Here is a 22464-nt window from a genome sequence, read left to right on the forward strand (position 1 = left end):
TTCAGTCTTCAAAAAAGATTTTCTGACAGAAAAAAAATGTGGTATGTAGGAACAGAGAGAAGGTATATATTACAAATGATCAACTTACAGCAATTAGCTGGTAAGAATTATTCATCATGGCTATTAGCATGTTGAGTAGAACAACCAGAGAGATTACATTATAGGTACCAAACATGGTAGCCCCAACAAATTCAGTAAATTCATGCTTTGGTTTCACATTGGTCACATAGAGATTGATGAGTCCAAATATAGACCAGAATAATGACTGCAGCGTTTCAAATAATCTGAAAGACAAAACCCAAAAGGAATATCTGTATAATACCAATGCATATACTTTTCAGATTATTCATTTTTTCCCCTGACCACAAAATGTCGTTGAATTGATTGAGGTGGATGATTCACAATATAGGCAACCTATATGGAATATTTTTCTGGAGAAACATTGTCTAAATGTTTCAGATATGAACCTCTAGATATCCAATGTTGAATCTATAAGTAAACCTGTGAGTTCAAGGCTGATTCTGTTCAAACTCCTAAAGGATAGATGTCATTTTAGAGATCTTACTTTGGACACTTGTCTTTGAAGTATTTTGCCCTTTGCCTTGTCTTTAGAGTGTAGAACAAGGATCCAAAAGTAACTCATTGACTGTGTTTTAGCAAGATGTTAAAATAACTATGGTATTTTTGTACCTATTCTGTGTTGTCAATTTATGCCATTTCTACTTTGTGTTGAGAATCATTGAGATTAAAAAATACTCTAAAATTAGAAGGGCATTACTATCTTTATCATGCATTTGCTTTCATAGAGAATGGAAATATTTATAAGCAAACATGCCACTCTCATATAGCACTTGTTCTTTTACAACTAAATGTTATGGTATTCTCTTAAAGAAGTTTGGGACAGCAGCTAGGAAGCTAAATAACAAAATCCCACTTTTAAAAAATCCCACTATAGGATGAATATTATTTCAGACTGATACAATGTTAACATTTATTTATTTATTTATAGAGTGTCTTTAGGAGTATCTGTCAGGATGCGTCTGTAAGAAAAATAGGGAACAAAACGACAGCCTTTTTCCTGTGAAAAACATCTACATGAGTAAAATATTGGGGTAGGGTTAGAAGTAGATCAGCCACTTACGTTGAAAATGCATTATTCTGCTCTGCACATCGTATCCCTTTACACTTGCTTTCATTTGTCTCATAGTAGAAGTACAGCTGGTTCAATCCATTTGCAAAAGCTAGCAGCACGAGGCAGTATATGAAGAGAAACTTCAAAATGTCCAGCAACATTCTTCCCAGAGATATCTGCAGAGGTCCCAGGTGAGAATTTGCAGTGAATAATGAGATCAAACGTAGAGAGCTAAAGATGTTTGCAATTGCAAACAGGGCCTCAGCCACCAGCGTCGGATGCCACATGTCCCAACTCTGTCGTGGAACACACCCACTATACTGAAAACAAGCAGAAGGGAAAAAAAAATTACTTCACTACTTATATGCAGGAAAAAAAAGTGTCTTTTTTTTTTTTTTTTTTTTTTTTTACGAGCCATTCCATTAATTTGATGATAGCACAATAAAAATAAACATATTTTGGAGAAAAATGTCTGTTTGAGACCTTTGTATTTTAGCAAAACTTAAAATGGATGGTGTCTGGGTACTTGTCCTTCATTTCCATCTGCGGAATAGCCTGTACTTTCTTGGGTTTTATTGTGCTTTGCATTTGATTATGATTTTTACAGTAGCAAAAGCATGTCTAACAAATCTGAGAAAATCAACCATTTTTGAACATCTAGATTTTTAGAACTGATGAAAATTTCAACTGCTTTGTTTTTGCAGAACCGTGAAGATATGACAGTTATGGATAGAAACACAAAAAAAACTTTGAAAAAGTTGGAAGAAAATATTTAATCACAAACAATGGACCAATAAAGAAAAAGTGTTTTTTAATGAACCATGACAAACTGCTTGTGTATCTCATTATCAAAGAGTCTTATGCCTGGGACTATGATTCTTTACTGTTCCAGTTCTACCAAAGCACTTACTGAAGATGAAAGATGTTACTTTGAACTAAGGCTTAACTACCGTGTCAGACTCATTATTATTTATTGGGTCTCATTAATCTGCTTTATAGGACGTATCAGAGGACAGGATCTAAGCTATGGAGCACTCTAAAACCACGCAATAATGTAATATGAAGCAGATACAAATAAGGACAGTCACGAAGTCTGTATTTACCCACTCTGGGCCACCCAGATGCATCCTTCAAAGATGGTGAACATGCCCTCAGTAGTAAGGAAAGGTACCCTTCCCTAATGCTGTGGCCAGATGTAACATAGCCAGGCATCACAAAATTTCAACACCACGCTCAGCCACCAAATAGCATGACTGCTCTTGAACTGCAGATGGGATCTGGGCATTTTCTGGGGCAGTACTAGTTGGCACAATACCCTACCACATTGAGGATGCTTTAATCAATCTGCAGGACAGGTGAGACAGTGCCAGTGCACCACAATAATCCCTGGCAGTTTTATTTATGTATAAGTATATACAATGTAGTCCCAACAGTATCTGACAGTCTTGCAGTTTGGGGGAAGGGAACTGCAGAACTGGAGAATAGTCTACTGCAGAGTTAAGAACCACATTGCCTTATGCTTCAACCACCAGTGATATTTGTTTTCTACAGAGCAGCAAATTAAATCGAGTCCTGCTGGAGTCATAGGTCATTACTCTGTTCATTAGACTACCTCGTTCTCTAATGACCAAGCTGTAAAATCACGTCTTACTATATTTGACATTGTAACTCCAAGAGAGATGCTATTCTGCCTCATTTACTATTGACCTTCAGTTCAGTTCTGACTGACTCAAGATCAATGATAAAGGCAGTAGAAAACAGAACTGAGTTTCCAGAGCCCCCAGCTAAAGCACAAATAAAATGAATATGGAAAATTTACAATGTTTATTGAGAAAAGAGAGGTGAGAAATCCTTTGTGTGTTTTCTATAGTGTCTTTGCATAATGTTATACAATATATTACTGTGAATTCTGGTGGTACTTTAAAGTCCTGGTGTATGAAAACTCATAGCTGTTAAATAACTGGGAACAGTTGCCAGTATAAGCAAATATTAGATGTCGAACAATGCAATAAATGCTCAAATTAGGGAAAAGTATACTCTGTGTGTTATTGGAATAAGGTAAAATCCATTAATGAAAAAAAAAATAAACTGAGAAGACATGGAATTTTTGGTATATACAAAAGCATCCATCTGCAAACATATTTTAGATGAAGGGCATGTAGTAGTAGATTCCAAGGAAGTTAAACAAGCAAGTAAAAATAAATAAATAAATAAATAAAATAAAGAGTAGAAAATAATAATAGTTTTTAAAAAAGTAAGGAAATACCCTTCTGAGAAAAACATAGAACTACATGGCAATGAACAGAGATAGCATATGATGTAGAAAGATCATATTCAAAGATCATATTTATTGTAGAAGGATCATATTCAAACAATTAGGTGAAGACAGCCACATCCGATCTCTCTGTCAGCTTCTTTTACAGTCACCATTCACATTTCTAGAGTAGTAGGAAAGCAGATAAATAAAATAGGTCACATGTGGTCTAACACTATATTTTTCTCATTATTAGTTATATGAGTTGGGGTAGGGGACAGTTATCTTAGATATCTAAGAAGTAGTCTGACAAAATGTCACTTTTTCTAAAGGAAATGATGAAGCTAAGGAAAAGAGAAGAAAGGACTTTATCAGTGATGATCTCGACCAAGATGCAAAACTGGTGTGTTCAAAGTCAGTTTCAGAATATCCCAGTCTAACAAATTAACACAACCTATTTGTTATTTCTTGTTATCCAAATAAGAAAAGATCAAGTGACCTCTGGTCTGTAAATGGGAAATCAAAGTCACAACAGTGTTATTTCAGCTTTACTGACTGCCTTTCTTGGACCCAAATGCTTCCATTATGTGTGGAGATGATGCAAAAGGTCTCATAGTCATAAACGCAATGAGGGCATAAACAATGAGGGCTAATTTAGTTTTGAAAAGATGTGCTCTAAGAGATGAGAAATGAAAAAAAAATATATATATAGTGATAGAAGTAAAGGCCTGAGAAGTAGGTTTGGAAATGATCTGTGAAACATACTAGCTGAAAGAAGACAATAAATGTGATAAAGAAAATCGTGAGTATGAAATGGCTCTGACAACAAAACCCCATTGACTTTACTAACTAGAGGAGGCAGAGATATGAGGATATGAAGACACTGAAAAGAAATCTAGCAAGATAAAAGAAGAATTAAGACGACAAAGAGGCTTACATGAAAAGGAAAAGAAAGCAGAGGAGCAAAGAAACTAGGCACGTTAAAACCAGAAACAAGCAATGAAAGTATATATATATATATACACATACACATATACGTACGTATGTGTGTGTGTGTGTGTATACACATATAAAGGTAAGAAAAAATATAGTTTAGGGCCAAAAACTAAACAATCCATATTGTACAGAATTAGAGAAGTAAACATATATAGCAATGCCAAGCTTGTGGTAACTCAGATTTCAATTCTCTGCAGTTATTGTTTTGTTATTCTGTGGCCCTGATGAATTTCTGACTCCACTTCAAATGCAAACACAATCTGTTGATAGATTATAAAGCCAGCCATTTTTTAAAGCACGATTGAATGATGACTATCATAGGCTTATGGGTTGAAAAAAATGCATGTGGCATGTCAATAGAAAATTAAGACCAGAGAACAAATTGAGCAGCATATAAACTATAGAACATCAAAGCAAATGTATGATGAGTGTGTGATATCACCCAAGGAATATAAGGTAACAATTTTTGGTCATTATTCAGAGGAATTCAAATGAAAATCTAATATCTGAACTATTTGTCAGAAGAATGCTAGGTTTCTTTAGGACTAAAGTCACTAGCTGTAGATTTAATGAGATCACCAACAGACATCAGTTAAAAGGTAGATCAGGCCACCTCAGTGTTGAATATGCTCCGGGGCCTTGGTCAAATACGACACCATTGTGCACTGGGTTCACATGGCAAAGTTTTGGTAGCAGGAGACTGCAGGGGTGGCCTCTGTGAGAAAAATCCAGAAGCTGCCCCATGTCAGATCAGAACAAGTTCCCACCAGCTCCAAAGAGACCCACTGCTGGCCAGACCCGAGCTAATAAGCAATGTCATTTGCACCTCTGTGAGAACAGATCTAAGAAACAGAAAAGAAAATGCTACGCAACAGCAGCTGTGAGAGTGAGGAGCGAGAACCAGCCCTGCAGACCCCAAGGTCAGTGCAGAAGGATGGCAGGAGCAGAAGATCCCCTGAGGCCTGTGGAGAGGCCCCTGGTGGAACAGGCTGTCCCCCTGCAGCCCATGAGTCCCACATGGAGCAGATCTCCACGCTGCAGCCCGTGGAGGAGCCCCCTGTGGAGCAGGTGGATGTGGCCTGGAGGAGGCTGCGGCCCATGGAGAGCCCCAGGCCGGAGCTGCAGCCCGTGGAGAGGAGTCCACACAGGAGCAGGGGGTCTGGGGGCAGCTGCCACCCACCTGTTGGGGACCCGTGCTGGAGCAGTTTGCTTCTAGGGGATGGACTCCATGGTATGGAGCCATGTGGGTGAAGTTCCTGAAGAGCTGCTGCCTGTGGGCAGCCCCTGCAGGTTCAGTTCAGGAAGGATGGCATCCCATGGGAGGGACCCCACGTGGAGCAGGGGCAGAGAGTGACCATGAAGGAGTGGCGGAGACGAAGCATCAGGGACTGACCACAGCTCCCATTCCCTGTTGCCCTGTGCCACTCTGGGAAGATGTGGAAGAGGGTGGGTGGGTGGGGGAAGGTGTTTTAGCTTGTTTTCTTCATTTCTCACTGTTCTGGCTTGCTAGCAATAGGCAATAAATTTTATTAATCTCCCTTTAATAAGTCTATCTTGCTTGTGATTATGATTGTTGTGATCTCCCTGTCCTTACCTCGACCTTTGAGCCTTCTTTATTGTATTTTCTCCCCCTTTCCCTTTGAGGAGAGGGAGTGATAGAATGGTTGTGGTAGAGCTCACCTGCCCAGCTGAGTGAAACCACCACACCTTGACTCTGTTACCAAAAAGAAAGTTTAAATAACTTTATCCACTGCAGAAAAAACAACAACAAATCACTACAACAACAAAATAATAATAATAAAATTAAAAAATAATAATAAAAACAAACAAACACAAAAACATTAAATCCTTTTCCAAAGGCCATATATGCATGTGAACTCTTGCTATTTAAAATATGTGCCTCAATCTTTACATTCATTTTGCTGTGTTTCAGAGTAGGGAAGTTGGAATTAAAAGTAGAAAGAGTCAGGAAGTGGGGAGGGGGCTAGCAAAGATCTTTAAAATATTAATTACACTCAGGAATGGAGTCAATAATTTTTCTTGGGGGTTAATATTCATTTAGATGAACATTTGGTCTTTGAAACCAGTGAAACATCAATCAAAACCATTTTACAGTGCAAAGGGAGAAGAAAAACTGTCAGCTTCTGCAGAACTTGTCACAGTAGAGAAATATCATCTTATTTCTTACTAAGCAGAATGGATCTGACATGGTGATCATTAAGATAATAAATATAGAGACAAATAATTTATTTTCAGTTACTTTTCAGAGTTTTGCCTTGAATAGGAACATGTTTTCCTACTAGATTTTCATGTCAGCAGCTGAGACTCACATAATCAGTAATATGAATTTGCATGCTGTCTCTAGTACAGTTGGAAAAAAGCACTGCATCCAATGCTCAAGCCCGGTAAATATTTAAGGTAGAACAAGTGGTGTCTGCACATGACTTACCATTGCACATCATTTGACCTATCAGTACAAAATAAATAATCCTCCAAAAACATGAAAGCATCCATTTTTCTTAGAGCTCAACAGCTTCTGTTTATATTTATAACCCTTGATCAAAACAGATGTGTTGCTTAAAATCAGTCATCTTGTACTCATATAAAACATGTGACAGTGCACTATTTATAGTCACATGCTATTTATCGAGGAGAGAGCATTTTCAGTGGATAATTTAAAAATCTCTCACACTGATATACAATCAGAGACAAAAAGCATAGCCCTTTGAAAATTATGAAATATAGTCATTTTATTTAAATGCTGACAGTGAAGCAGATAACTTTGAGTTGTCTTAGCAGTTCCCTCATCCTGATATTATACTCTTTGGTATGTTTTACACTATCCCATCAGCTGCTGTTAATAATAACCATCTTCTTATCTAGTATGTCAGTCAGAGAATGGGCCACAAACAGTAAGTTTGTCTCTGGGAACATCTATCACAAAGGAGATATGAGGGTGTTCTCATCCTTATATTCAAAGGTTTTAGTTAAAAATGGTTTCTTAGGTGGCTTGAGCTGCTACAGTGACTCACAGAAAGGTAAAATACATCTAAAAACTTGCTTATAGATTTGATTAAAAAAATACAGAAAAGCTGTATTTTTGAAAAATGTGTGTTCCAAGGTTTAGGAAATGAAAATGAAAGTTTTGTACCAAAATGTACCAGTTACCTTCAAAACCCCTGCTCAGAGCTGGAGAACTCTGTTGTAGCTATTTGAAGCATGGCTGGGGCAGTAAGTTACTCTTGCATTACTCTGCTCATTGTTTGCACACTGTGTTTCAATTGTCTACCAAAACTGAGGCTCTTCTAAAGAAGAACAGAAAAAGTATTTGGGTGCAATATTGCACATGCAGTAAAAAAAAAAAAAAAAAAGCTGCAGAGCCAAAAATAGTGCTTTATGCAATGTGTTGTTTATGATTGACATGCAAGCACTGATTTGGAGAGTAATGGATGCACATTAACACTGATACTGTCACCTTGGAATCTGATTGCCATGAGACGAAACTGTCTGGGAGATGAAAGGATTGTAATGTCTTGTAATTAATATCATTCTAAAGTGAATAATTGGCCATCTCCAATGCTTTGGAAACATGCATTTTCAATGAATTGCTTGCTTTGTTACCTGGGAAGGTGAAATGACTATTTATTTTCCAGTCACTTTATGATGAGGCTTTCATTAGCTATGATCAGTATTTCATCACCTTTATATTACAGCTCTCCCCACATCTTTGAGCCTCTTGCTCTTTCAGGCAACAGTTCCAAATATATTTTAATGAGAAGATTTCCAAGTGTTTGCAATCAGAAACATTCTGTGATGGGGGAGGCTGTTGTGTCAATTGATCAAGTCTTTGCTCATCCCTGTCGCTCATCAGCTGATGTTGACCCTTGTGGATAGTCATCAGGTTATATAAATTATTCCTATATCACTCTCTGCTTATGGCAGGGCTGCAATGGGAACAGCAACAGTTTGGGGGGACGGGGAGCTGTAACTGACTATTTGATAGCTTTTTAGCTCTTTCCAGAAAAAAAAAAAAAAAAAAAAAAAAAAGTCTTGGCAGAGGAGAGACACTCCTTTCATACATATGAAGTAGCTGGTGTCAGGAAACCTGAAAGAGCTGAAATGCAATGCTGCAAGAGTGGCCAGTAAAAAAGGCTTTGTTATCTTGGGTATGACAAGAAGTTTAAGACAGATACTAAGAAATGCTTTCAGAAGTGGTTTCCTTGCATTTGAGGCCATTTTGTGATGTAAATATTTCATTTTTACAAGGATTTTATTATATATTATAAATTCACATTGAATATACAGAAAATGCAACATGTTCTGTGGTTTTGCAAAGAACTACTTTGCTGGAAGACATTTCAGACACTGGTAATAAAAAGCCTTTGAAACAGGTGAGAAAATATCCAACCTCTTATCCAACCAATCCCATTCAGTTTTACTTTTTAATCAAGTTGCACTTACCATGAATTTTCAAAACAAAATTAAAATCTTACTCTTTAGCTTTCCCCTCTCCTCTTCCCCCTCCCCTAATTTTGAGTAAATATTTTTCATGCAGTCCTGCCCTGAAGTTTAGCATAGAGGGTAACATTTTCTTAGGGGCTGTAATTTCCTACTGGAAAATAGGCAGAGACTAACACAAAACATAACATTGTGCAAGCAGTGTAAGTATTAGGAACGATTTGCCTTTTCCAAGAATATCATAGCATGAGTATTCAGAACAAGAGAGAGAGATTGTCTGGTCCAAATACAGAAAAAATAATAATTTGTAATCTTTTGTTTGCTCTTATTCTGGCCTAGCTTCTTGTCATAGTTGCAGAAGATTCAGTGAGCAAATCTAACATCTCTTACATTATTAGACCTGAGAACCATCAAATACAAAAGAAAGTCTGAACAGGTCCAGTCTCAGTTAACTTAAATATTTTGCTAAAATTAAAATAAATAAATAAATAAAAGTTACCTTTGAAAATGCAACAATTTTCAAAGAGATTGTTGCTAAGTACAAGGAGTTCATTACAAAATCCATGAGGTTCCACCAATCGTGAATGTAGTCCTGCAGTCCACCATCCCACATCTGTTTAATTTCACCCCAGATAAAGCCTGTAAACAGAACATAATTCATTAAGCATGAATACTAAATAATAATAAAAAAAAAGTCTGTGAGTATCCTAGACACTTATCTCACATTGGATTGAGCTTCCCTACAATAATTACAAAAGAAAAGTGGATGACTGCTCTAAATTACATGTCTAGTCACGTGAAATTTTATCTTTCAATTAATATTTTTGGAATTGTCAGACAAACAAAAAATCACCTGCTTATACGAGGACAATTTATTTGGTTTTCTTAAATCTCCTTCTCCCTTATAACCTAATAAGTATAAAAAGGGTCTCCAAAGCAATTATTATTGCCAACTTTATCCTCAGTATCTGCTGCAATGTAACTCTAACTGTAAACTGTATGACTGCAGGAACCAACCCAGCTCATTATTTTGTTTCAATTGGAACAAACATGGTGAGAGGATTTCATTATTGCTGTCAATGCTAAACTAAAGTCTGCCTTTCCCATAGGAAAGACCACTGTCTTCAGTGGAATATTTTTTTTATTGGTGCTTGCCTTTGGGACTGGAAGGAATAGAAGTTGTTTTCAGGTGTGCAAAGTATGCATTGCTCTGGACACAATGTGACACAGAAATATTCAATCCCAGTGGGACATTTTGCGAGTTGTCTGACATAACCTCAATTTAACAGCTCCAGAGACAACTGTATGGAGACTTTAGTACTGTAAATATTAAAATAAAATGTCTGAAGAGGATACTCCACATTATTTTATAATACAGAATGATAAAATATATAAAAAACAATGTAATCTTTATATGCATACTTCATATTATTATCTACAAAGCTTTTTGGTTACCAGTCTCGGTAGAGCTTCTACATGTTCCATAGTAAATTCTTTGCTGAAAGGATTTTCATACTTGTGTGCTCATTAAGGGGACAACATTTACAGCTAAGAGGACAATCTAAAACGTATGGATGTTGAGATACAGTTACTTCATCATGGCTTTCCTCCAGCTGCTTATCATAAGTTCCTTTAAAAAATGTTGAACAGATTTCATACATGGATTTTCAGAGTCCTGCATCACTGTAGTCAGGGCTTAATTTACCTTGAAACTCAACATTTTGTTTCAGTGGTCTTCTAGTTGACTACAATGGTAAAGAGAGTTAGAGGAGTGGAGTAGGTGTGACAAGTACAATTTAATTTTGTAGTGTTTTGTCTGAAGTCATTCTGTCTCCTGATTGCTTTTGAAAGGAAAACTTCCTCACAGCTTTGCCCCTTCTGATCTCAGCCACACCTTCCTGTCTTGTTCCTGCATGCTATCAGGAACTTCAGAGTACCTAAATCATCTAATAGATCCAGCAAATTTTATACTCATAGAGTTCCTTTTCAGATACACCAACATCACTATTTCTATCTGCAGATCTGTAGGAACACATTCTGAGAAAGGACCATAGTGGGAACATGTGGACAGGGACATGCCAATTTAATATCTACATCAGCCTAGACAGGCTGATTGCAACTCTACTTTAATTGATCAGATAAAACTAATACATAAAATATAACACTGATAAGAAGCTAACATTTATTTTAATGCTTTATCCAAGGTAATGATTCGTAGTGGGAAAAGAGTTGAATATTATTACATGGCAGGTATCAGTGTCCACTAACAGTGTCCATTGCTGCTGTTGCACAAGCACCATCACAGGGCTACCAGGCGGGCTCCTAAATGCCTCCCACTTTCAGCCTGGGCAAAGATTTAGACATCTTCCTTTCAAAGAGCTGCTCACTCCTGTCACACAATATGAGCCAGAAGGTCTGGCTCCCAATTTGCTCCACAATCCCCTCTAACATTCAGCATATAGTCCATGTACTTGCAAATATCTCTGCTCAGTCTTTTGGTCTTTTGGTATGTTTTAGGCACAATATTTTGAGCATCATCATGTCGTAAAAGCAGTGGTTTTGTGGGCTGCAGTATATGCCTCACATTTCAGACACTGCTCTGAATTGCTCCTGCTCAAACTGCAGAAGAGTGTATAAAATTAACCATTGTGCCACAGGAGTCTGAGGTGGGGCTCAGAAGAGATCTGGAGCCAAAGGCTGTATAATACAGGTATAGTCCCTAAGCCTTAGTGTTAGAGAACAGTTTCTTGCCCTTTTTAATTAAGTGATCTTGACACTAGGATGACTCCTGTGAGTCAGAAAGTAGACAGTTACATTGACAGAAAATCTCCCTTCCTCCTGCACCCCTCCCCCCCCCCAAAAAAAAAAAAAAAAAAAAAAAAACTTCACAGAAATTGAAGCGCACATTCATAGAACTAAATATGCTCTTTTCTAATTCATCACAGTTAAACAATCCTTTTAAAACATGCTTTAAAAACAGAGCGTAGGGGTAATCAGTAAGATGAAGGCTTAGAGGAAGCATGCTTCTATTTTGCCCTCATGAGGCCCCATTTGGAGTACTGCATCCAGGTCTGGGGCCCCCAGCACAAGAAGGATATGATCTATTAGAGCAAACCCGGAGGAGGGCCACAGAGATGATCAGAGGGGCACCTCTTCTGCAAAGAAAGATTGAGAGAGCTGATGTTCAACCTGGAGAAGTCTCCAAGGAGACCTCACTGTAGCCTTTCAGTACTTAAAAGGAGCTAATAAAAAATGGAGAGCAACTTTTTACATGATAGTGATAGGACAGGGGGAAGAGCGGGGGGGATAGATTTAAACTAAAAGAAGGTAGATTTATGTTAAATGTTAGGAGGAAATTATTTACTATGAGAGTGGTGAGGCACTGGAACAAAGAAGCTGTGGATGCCCCATCCCTGGAAGTAATCAAGGCCAGGCTGGATGGGGCTTTGAGCAACCTGATCTGGTGGGAGGTGTCCCTGCCCATGGCAGGGAGTGGTGAAACTAGTTGGTCTTTAATGTCCATTCCAATCCAAACCATTCTGTGATTCTATGATTCTGTGATCCTATGATTCTATGATTCTAAAGGCTGTAGATTCCCTAAAGTCTTCTACTGAGATATACTATGATTCATACTCGGACAAAAACATGAACTTTCACAAATGTAACAGGGCTGTTCTCTGTAAGACTGTTGCTCAGCATCACATACTCTGACAGCACCGACTGAAATATAATAGAATTATGTACAGACTGAAAAAGAAATGCTGACTAATACTTCTGCATTTGATCAGTTTTGTAAGTGAAATTCAGACTCAGTCCAACAATTTCCTTGGCTTCAGAAAATGAAATGTAATTGTAAATTTGATATTAGCAGAGAAATACTGAACAATTAAAGAATCCTAGTGAAATAAAGTATATTCCTGTTATATTTTTTTTTTTTGTCATTTAGAATGAGAAACACAATTAACCCAAACTATCAGTAATGTTGAAGTCCTTTGTCAGTTAAAAAGCTCGGAGTATAGTTTGACATTATAATATTGGTGATTCACTCTTTTTTTTTTTTTTTTTTTTTTTTTTTCTTGGTTCAAGACTACTTTTATGTTTATCCTGATGTAGGGCTTGTTCCTTTAAATCAAATGATTTTAGAAACTGGAAATCCTACATTATTTTTGGCTATGTGGGAGATATGATAGTTTAATCTTTCTTGCCAGCCAAAATCTAAGTGCATTTTCCTCAAATAAGTACAGTTACTAAGATTTTATAGGACCCAAGAGAACTTGAAGCTAGGATGACTCTATTTCTCCATTAAGTGATAATTAAGTGATATTTTTATTTTATTTTATTTTTTTATTTTCCATACAGCAGCTGACACAAAAAATTCAGTGGATAGATCATGGAGCATTGTGTTTGAGGAGGAGATTTTTCTTACCTAGCTTTAATTTTCTACAGTACAAACAGCTCCACCTGAAGTAACCACCCTATTTTCCCTTTAAAATCAATGGAGAGAGAGAGTTGATTCTGGGGATTGGCTTAGACACAGACACTGCACTGCAGATGTCTACATCTAGTTGGATGAATCCCATACTCGCAGTCTACCCGTAATGCAAGAATTACTGAAAGGTATGATTAAGAGCATTTCAAAGATTTCATTTATTTCCATCATTTTTGAAAAATTTTACTGTTTTTGAGCAGTTTCCATGTCTTGAAGTTCAGAGCCTGGGACATTCCAGCCCTGACTTCAGGGCCCATGATGCTACAATGCAATTTGGAGACAGATGACTCTACCTATTTGTGGTAGTTTTCTGTTTTTAACACTGCTTTGGGTGTCAGCTGACTAGGCTTGAGATGGATATTCCAGGTAAATTGATTATAAATTTGTGACACACATGCTATCCATACATGTGTAGTAGCATTTCTCAGACATGCCAGATACCTAATGCTTATGCTTTCTTTGAAGAGAAATCTTGGAAAGTAGAAACTCCTAAGGTGGATTGTGTAAGTCCATAACTCCATGGTAATCACAACATGAAAGCCAAGTTCTGTCTTTGGAGGTACCAGATCTCTATACCTAGGTGCCCTGAGAGGTGCTCAATCAGTGAATGAGGGGAGAACTAGAATTTCTAGCATCCTGTAAGTCCTCCCAGGTGTGCCTGAGAAAGTGTACTCTGAAGTTTGATAGCCTTTCTGCATTCTGAAGACTTCTTGAAGGCCTGATAAGCTTACATGATGGAGCTATTCTGGGCAAGGAACCTCAGAGATTCCAAGCTGTGCAGTTTAGGATTAATTTGCAGTCACATATCCAGAGGTTTTGAAATCCTGTTGTAGACTTTCGCAAGAAAAGTCATCAGAGAGAAGACATCAGCCAGTTCTCTCCACAGTGTCTGACACATTTTGTCAACTTCTTTTTTTTTACATTCATTGGGAGAATCAGTTAAACATATAAATAAATACATAAATAGATGTGTTAAAAACAAAACAAAACAAGACAAAACAAAAACAAACAAAACAACAACAGCAGCAACAACAAAAACACCCAGAGATCAAAGCAGTATTATTTCTGTGACGTTGTACACACTTCCCTTTTCTACTTGGTGGACTTATGGGTAGCTGGACACAACCTGACATTATTATCTAACGAGTCTTTTAGGCAATTCCAAAATATGACCTGACATAAGAGATGAAGAGATACAGAGACAAGACTGTCTGATGTGTGCATTCTTACAGGTAGGAAAGAGATCTAGGGTCCAGGCATTGCATAATTATTATTGTGTAAAAGCAGCAATGCTATCACATAATGGTAGAGCCACATGTGTGACAACAAAAAAGGATATCTCAATACAACAGAGGAGTGCATCCTCTCCTTGTACCCTGGTACTAGGTGCTAAGAGGAACCAGCCAAATATAAGGGGTAGATGTACAAGTGAACACTTTTAGACGGTTAGATTGGGAACAAGTTAATTGCCCAAAGCTCCCTTTGTCTCTCTGGCAGGAAAGAATCATCTCCAAGATCCTGTCATCTGCAGGTGGCTGAATTGACTGAAAAAGTAGCTGTGGAGGATTAGCTTGAATTAAAACAGATGTCTAACTTCCAGGTGCTTGTATTTAGTTGAAATAATTCCACACAAATCAGATTTCACTGTGGTAGCTGGATAAACTTGGCTTTATCCTGATTGTCTCTTTGCTCCAATTCTCTTCTTCCAACCCTTTCTCTTGTGGTGGTTTTACTGTGCTAGGCAGCTAAACACCAAAACTGCTCTCTCACTTCCCCACTTTAGATGAGGAGGGGAGGAAGTAAAGTAAAGAACAACTCACGGGTTGAGATAATGATAATTTAATTAAAGGGGAAAAAATAATAATTAAGGAAAGATTATTATTAACTAAACAATTTAACTGAAGAAAAAAAAAAAAAAAAAGGAAAGGGGAAAAGGGAGGGGGAAAAACAAAACAAATCAAATGAAGGCTATGTGGAAGTGCAGAGGAAAGAAATTACTCTCTACTTCCCACAAATGAGCGATGCTTGACCACGTCGTTGAAGCAGGGCCTCAACGCACGTAGCCAGTGATCGGGAGAAGGACCGACATTTTTCACAATGAGAGCCCACCCCTCCCCTCTTCTTCCTGTTTCCACCTTTTATTGCTGAGTGTGACATCATATGGTATGCAATATCTGTTTGGTTGGTATAGGTCAGTTGCCCTGGTGATGTTTCATTTCTCACTTTTTTGCCCACCCTCTAGGAGGGTTAGAGTAAGTCCTGATGCTGTGCCAGCACTGCTCAGCAGTAGACACAACACTGGTGTGATACCACTGCTGTTCTATCTACAAGTGCAGAGCACAGCACTGTATGGGCTGCTGCAGGGAAAGTTAACATCCCAGCCAGACCCTGTACACTCTTCATGTAATCTTTATTTCACACCTGTCTCTTACAGCCTCACCTGTCCATTCCCCATCATTCTGCTTTTATCATTTATTTCCACTTAAAAGGAAATTACCAATATTATGCAGCTATTCCACCTCATTAATTGAGGAATAAATCAAAATGTTGAAGGTGATACTTTCAAGCATTTATTATCATCATTTATAAATTAAAAGCTAGAGTAGTAAAAGAGAAATAGCAACATGGATATTTGGAAACAGGATGAAATGATAGAAACAAATGTGATTAAACATCCCATAGTTTTAATGGAATTAAATAAACTTAAAGTCAGGGCAAGAACCCCACACCCCACATGAGGCCTAGGACAGACTGTGTAAAGCACTGTGAGTTATTACACATGCAAGCTGATCAATTTGCAACCATTTGACTGAAGTCCAACTTGACTGATGCATTCAGTCAATGGAAGGAATCAATGGATTCCTATCTAATTTTGGCATTACCTTTCCTGAAAAAAGATTTGTTTTTCTTTTCTATTTTCATTCCTTACCATTTAGTGATGGGAAGCAGGAGGCTCCTCAGGATCAGTCTCTACATGCCAAGTTCAACAACAACCTTTCAGTATGTTTCTCGAAGAATGTATTTTCACTGGACTGTGAAACCACTTAACTGACATACTCAACTTTGCTCTGCAATGCACTCAAGTTTTTCACAGGTACAAGAAATGAGACAAGTTGCTAATGATTTAAACTCTGTGAACTGAGGAGAGTTTGTTCCAAGGAATTAAATGAGCATCAATAAGGCTTGAAATCTCTCTTCTGTTTTACATCTGGTCTGACATCTGATCTCTGTTGAAGAGGTATGAAGGTTGTGAGAAGAACTGTGAGACATTCTGTTGTAATTCATGGGTTCCCAATCTATGGGATTTTTTTTTTTTTCTTTTTTTAAAGTAAAATACAGCTATTCAAAGGAATATACACAAAATTAAAACCAAGTTTTCTGCTTTCTCCTAGGAATAGGGAAATGGATGTTTGTGAGGGGAACAACTGTGCAGTGTCTGTGTCCTGTGTCAGGTCAGGCAAGAGGCTGGGAATGACATAGCTAGAGGCATTGTTGTTCCAGATTTTTTCTCAAGACAATGACACTTAAGTGATCTGAATCTGGGAATTATCTGAGCACACAACTCAACACTGAGAATACTTAATATCTAACCTCAGTTCACTCTCTGTCCTGGCTTTCCTGTTGTACAATTCAGCTTAATTCCTTCCCCTGCATGAACAGTGAAGACTAGTTTGATAATGTCTCAAGAGTATAGGGAGAATATAAAGGAAAATATGAAGATTATGAAGGATTCAAACTTTCTGGATGAAATGTACTATATCAGAGCTGAAACTATTCAGTGCTGATTATAAATCAGCGGTATATTTACTCTCATGTTCAAAGAAAATTACAATTTCCAAGAAACACTGATCAGTTACAAATGAAAATGGTCTAGGAACATTGTGAAGTATGTATATATGTGTTTCACCCACTATGGAATGGCAAATGCAAACAGTCTGGACAATCAGCGTCAAACAGACCCTCAAATATTTAAGGCTTAATATTTCACCAACTATCAGATTATTCAGTTGCTTAAGTACTTATGCAGCAAGGTGTCCATATAACTGGGATAGCTGTTCCATTGACCCAGTATTTTAATTAACAAGAAGTCTGAATTTTGCAGTACTCTCATAAGTGATAAAAGAAAATATATGTACTTAGCATACTTTTTTTTTTTTTTTTTTAATCTTTTTAATTTCCTTTTCAAAATGCTGTGCAATGCAAATGAATTGTCGTTCATTTTCATAGTGGAAGATTAAAGGAGATTTTACTTAGTATGTCTATCTTAACTTTATTGATCCTTTCTTTGTCCTGTTTTTACACCTCCAAAAAAAACAGGTTTTACAAGAAAAAAAAAAAAAGAAAAGAAAAGAAAAGAAAAGAAAAGAAAAGAAAAGAAAAGAAAAGAAAAGAAAAGAAAAGAAAAGAAAAGAAAAGAAAAGAAAAGAAAAGAAAAGAAAAAAAAAGTATTTAAGATCCTCTTCCTGTAGTGTACGTGAAAATAATTGTAAATCCTGGATTAACATTTCCTTTCTGTGTACCTAATTTTTTCATATCAGTGGACTGTATACAGTGACAATGTAGTTGTCATAATCTGGAGAAGCATGAAAGACAGTATTTTTGGAATGGATTGTGTGCTTAAACAGAAGTGTCTGGTGTTAGTTTAGATGCATATCCAAACTGGCCATCCCATGCATTGTCAAAAAAAAGGTACAGGTTTCCTGTAGGGTATTTATCAGAGGTACAACCTCTCAGTAAGTATATCCAATTCTCAAAGACTTCAAAATTGGTAACAGTTTCATCTTTGTAGGCACCTGAGTTGCTTTCTTTATGTTTACTCTGATTTAATCTCCTAATTCATAATGACAAGACTTGCTAATTGCCTGAGTTTGGAGTAAGGGATTATGGACAGATATAAATGTGGAGGTACAGTGCAGAAATTCTGTACATTTCTGTTTGAACTCAGGTCTACAGTAATGTTGTAGATAGAAATTTACCTATCCAAAGTATCGGTCCATTCTCTCAGGTACTTTTGCACAGGGATCTGTAAATACCTTTAAAGAAAAAATATATCCTCATTTAGTGCTTGCACATCTCTATTAGGCTCTACAAATTTACATGAGGAGTGGAGCATGCAAAGTTTTACTCATTATCCTTTAATCTCCATGGTTTCATTGAAACTTCGTGGCAGCCATTGGCTGAAGTTGATTTAATATAGAAATTATTTTCTTACTTTCACAAAAAATATTGTGGAAAGGGTAAAGAGCAAAGCTGATACATTATTTCCAAAGAAAGCATTAATTTATAAATATATATATATTCTAGAAGTAGGGTCATGCAGTCTAATACCCATTAAACTGTTGTATCTACAAACATCTATATATTCTTTATTGCTCCCAGCATTAATTGCATTTTCTTGGTGTTGCTAGAATAATATAATAAAGATATTATGCAGTCAGTAGAAAAACAAAACAAAACAAACAAGCAAACAAAAACATTTTTCAAGTGTGTGCAAGTCTTAAATCCACAAAAAGATGCAAGACCTGGAGGAAGAATAAATGAATGTATAGCACAGAAAGTCTTTTGTAGTATTGCTTAAAAGCTCTTGGAGCTCTGAACAGTGCAGCACAGCATTAAACGTGCAGCTAAGGCCAGAAGTGGATATTTAGGGATATCTGAAACTACTCATCTGCTTCTACACTATTAACAGGCACGTAAGGATTTGAAGTTCTTGATAATGAGGATCCAAATTTCATATCTGAGAATGAAATCTTATGAAAGAGTCTAGTCATTGAAATAGTTGGTGCTTCAATGCTTAATTTAAGTACACAGTACTGAATGTAGAATTCACCATGCAGGGCACCTAAATTCCCCATAAATTCCATTTTATGCTCATTTTGAGTTTCAGATGTTGAGCTGAGATCCACAGGTTATGTGGACAGTTATGACACATTGAAGGAATAACAAGAAGTGGAAAGAGTAGTGAGTCTTGTATCTCACCAGCACTTAGCGTCCTATCTCACACCTTCATCTAAATGTCCACATGAGACTGAGTTTCAGAGTTTAGAGCACCTTCCTTTCCTGAAATGCTGAAACTATATCCAACATTGTTGTCAACATTTGACATTGCAGCTTTATAGGTAAAATTCTTTCTCAGGGAACAGGAAACTTGCCTTTTCTCAGCATGAGGGAAGATGGAACCTCTTTCTCAGAAGAGTACTAGGGAAGGCATAAGGGGAGAGAGGGGAGAAACATTCACCTTCCTGATAAAAATGGGGACAAAGGGAAACTGAAGAAGAGGGAGCTAAAGAAGCTAAATCCAAACAAATGAATAAACAACAACAAAAAAACAAACAACCCACAACTTCAGTGACAAGCTTAGTGTTTTTAGCCTCCTTACTAGGGTATCTACTAGGAAGCACCGTCATCAAAGCTAGGCTTCACACACACACGCTGCTTTATCCTGATCAGGTAAACATCCTGATCTCATGGAAGGTATCCCTGACCATGGCAGAGGTATTGGAACTAGATGACCTTTAAACATCCTTTCCAAGCCAAACCATTTTATGACTCTGATTCTGTGATCCTTAAGCTATATGATTATAATGTCTAAATGTGAAATATTTGAATTTTAGAGGACCAAGTACAGTGGTACTACACTGAAAACAAGCCTGAGGCCTGAAGATGATCTCAGGATACTGTCAAAACCTGTTTCCATCAGCAAATTTCAAGAAAACATTTGATTGCATTGAATACTTGTCTATACTTGAATACTTTTCTATATATGATTATATTATCATGTACAAGCAGAATCTTCATTTACAGATATTGCCTGTGGGAGGGAAATTTTCCATAACTAATAAAAGTGAATGCTAATTGAACACTCAGTTTTAAGGAAACAAAGTCCGTTATTTTCTGTACTCTATTTAAATGTTGAAAAGGGACAGTAAAGATAGAGAACTGCTCCATATAGCCTAAACCCCCATTCAGCTGTGATTGTTTCTGGATGTTTAGGGAAAGGATTTGAAGACAGGGTAAGGTAAAGTCTCTACTAACTTCCAGGTTTCCTAAGTTCAGGGATATCCTGATCCAGATACCACATCTCCACTACTGTGACTAAGAGCCACTGATTATGGCTGATTGTGACACTATGGATGGTATTCAGTAACCAAAAAACAGGCTGTAGCTCCATTGTAGATGGAAGACATACTCCCAAAAGCTTTTCAAATCTAGGATAGAGTTTTACTAAAACAGAAAAAAATACATAAAAGCTACCTATGCTTAGGTGGAATTTACAGAGCCAATTAAACTGTTTTCCCAAACAAAAAGTCTTCTGACTTTATAATCATAATCAAAACAAGATGTATCTCTTTGGCCTCAGTTTTGGAAATGGCAAGACAATTCTAAGCTAAATCTTGCACACACAAACACACATATCAACAAACACCACCAACAACCAAAAAATAAAATGAAATCATCTATATAGCTCAAATATTTGAAATGTGGTAAATCTCCAAGGAACTAAGTAAAAGGTCCTGCTACAATACGATTCAGGCACTAGTGACAACTGACTCTCTGGATGTTTAAATAAATGACTTCATTAGTGGATCCAGTTTTGGGATACCCCAAGAAAAAGATGTTATGTGACTGAGCTGAACCTAGTAGAAGGCCATCAAACTGATTGCAGGCTGAAAAACGTGATGTACAAGGAAAGGCTGAGGGAGTTGGATTTGTTCAGCCTGGAGAAGAGGACACTAATAGGAGGATATTAATGCTGTCATCCACTAATGAAAATGCTGCTTATGAATAATTGGAAAAAAGACCTATCTTAGAGGTGCATATTGAAAGGAAAAAAGGTAAGTTGCAAGCTGTGGCATGGGATATTCCCATTGATACCTGTAAAAAAAATCACCAGTGGCTAAATGTAGGCATTGGTTGCTGAAATAGGTGGTAGAATATACATCCCCAGAGAAATTTCAAGTTTTGACTAGACAAGGGCCTGAGCAACTGATATATCTTTGTAGGTAGCCTGTGTTGAGCAGTGGTTTGGATTAAGAGGCCTTGAGTGGTCATTATGTGCATTATCCTTCTTTGTGACTGAAATTGTGTTCCGGCTTTTTTTGGTATTATTTTCCTCCACTACACTTTACTTGTCACTATTGGTTATGTACTGTTTCATCTTACTGGCTGTATTATCCCTTTTATCTGCTCCCCAGACCATGTCAATTTGTACTGTTTCATATTTTTTTTACACATATTTTTTCCTACCAAATTTAGAATATGATGTGTAGTTTACATGCCACCTCTATGATCCCTTCATCCAGACTGTCAGTATGGATGTTCATTTTGTTCAGTACTGGCAAGAGTGTATATTCCCCATAGCAGTTTGTTGACCATGAATGTTTGCAGTTTGCACAGTTCCTGAATATTCTCTGTAGATTCACACATTCTAATAATCTGCATAAATCCCTGACAGAAAAACAAACAAACAAAGCAAAAAAAAACAAACAAAACAAACAAACAAAAAAAAAGATAGTGTTCTAAATCTACTTTCTTTTAGTTTAAAGCTATTGTCCCTTGTCCTATCAGTACACTCCCTGACAAAGAGTCACAAAGAGTCCCTCCCCAGCTTTCCTGTCACCCCCCTTCGGTACTGGAAGGCCGCTGTAGGTTCTCCCTGGAGCCTTTCCTTCTACAAGCTGAACAACCCCAACTCCCTCAGCCTGTCTTCATAGGAGAGGTATTCCAGCCCTCTGATCGTCCTCATCTTCATGGTCCTCCTCTGGACTTGTTCTAATAATTCCATGTCCTTCTTGTGCTGCGGGCCCCGGAACTGAATGCAGTGCTCCAGGTGGGGTCTCACAAGAGCAGAGCGGAGGGGAAGAATCACTTCTTTTGCCCTGCAGACTGTGCTACTTCTGATGCAGCCCAGGATATGGCTGGCTTTCTGGGCTGCAAGTGCACATTACCAGCTTCTCATCAACTAAGAGTTGCCTTCTTGCATGATCCAAGGCAAGTCAGGAATTGGAAAGGAAATTTGATTATGCAAGTTAATGTTCTTCCTCACTTTTTTAACAATAGGGGTTTGCTGTTCCTTTTTTTCTTTTTTCTCTTTTTCTCTTTCTCCAGTGGTGACAGATTTTCAAGTGTAGAAGC

The 22464-nt window shown here is 37.4% G+C and overlaps 1 protein-coding gene across 2 annotated transcripts in view; it reads right to left on the minus strand.

The window, feature by feature from the left end:
* Positions 1–22464, minus strand: part of TRPC4 (transient receptor potential cation channel subfamily C member 4) — a 165324-nt gene that overhangs the window by 18714 nt on the left and 124146 nt on the right. For both annotated transcript variants that reach the window (XM_082752547.1, XM_082752548.1), the window contains 3 exons: positions 9340–9479; positions 1142–1452; positions 89–284 (listed from right to left, as the gene is read on the minus strand). In XM_082752547.1, coding sequence (XP_082608673.1) covers positions 89–284; positions 1142–1452; positions 9340–9479 — 647 coding nt within the window. The remainder of the gene's footprint in view (positions 1–88; positions 285–1141; positions 1453–9339; positions 9480–22464) is intronic.

Source organism: Aythya marila (assembly GCF_965140915.1).
Source record: "Aythya marila genome assembly, chromosome: 1".
Classification (NCBI taxonomy): domain Eukaryota; kingdom Metazoa; phylum Chordata; class Aves; order Anseriformes; family Anatidae; genus Aythya; species Aythya marila.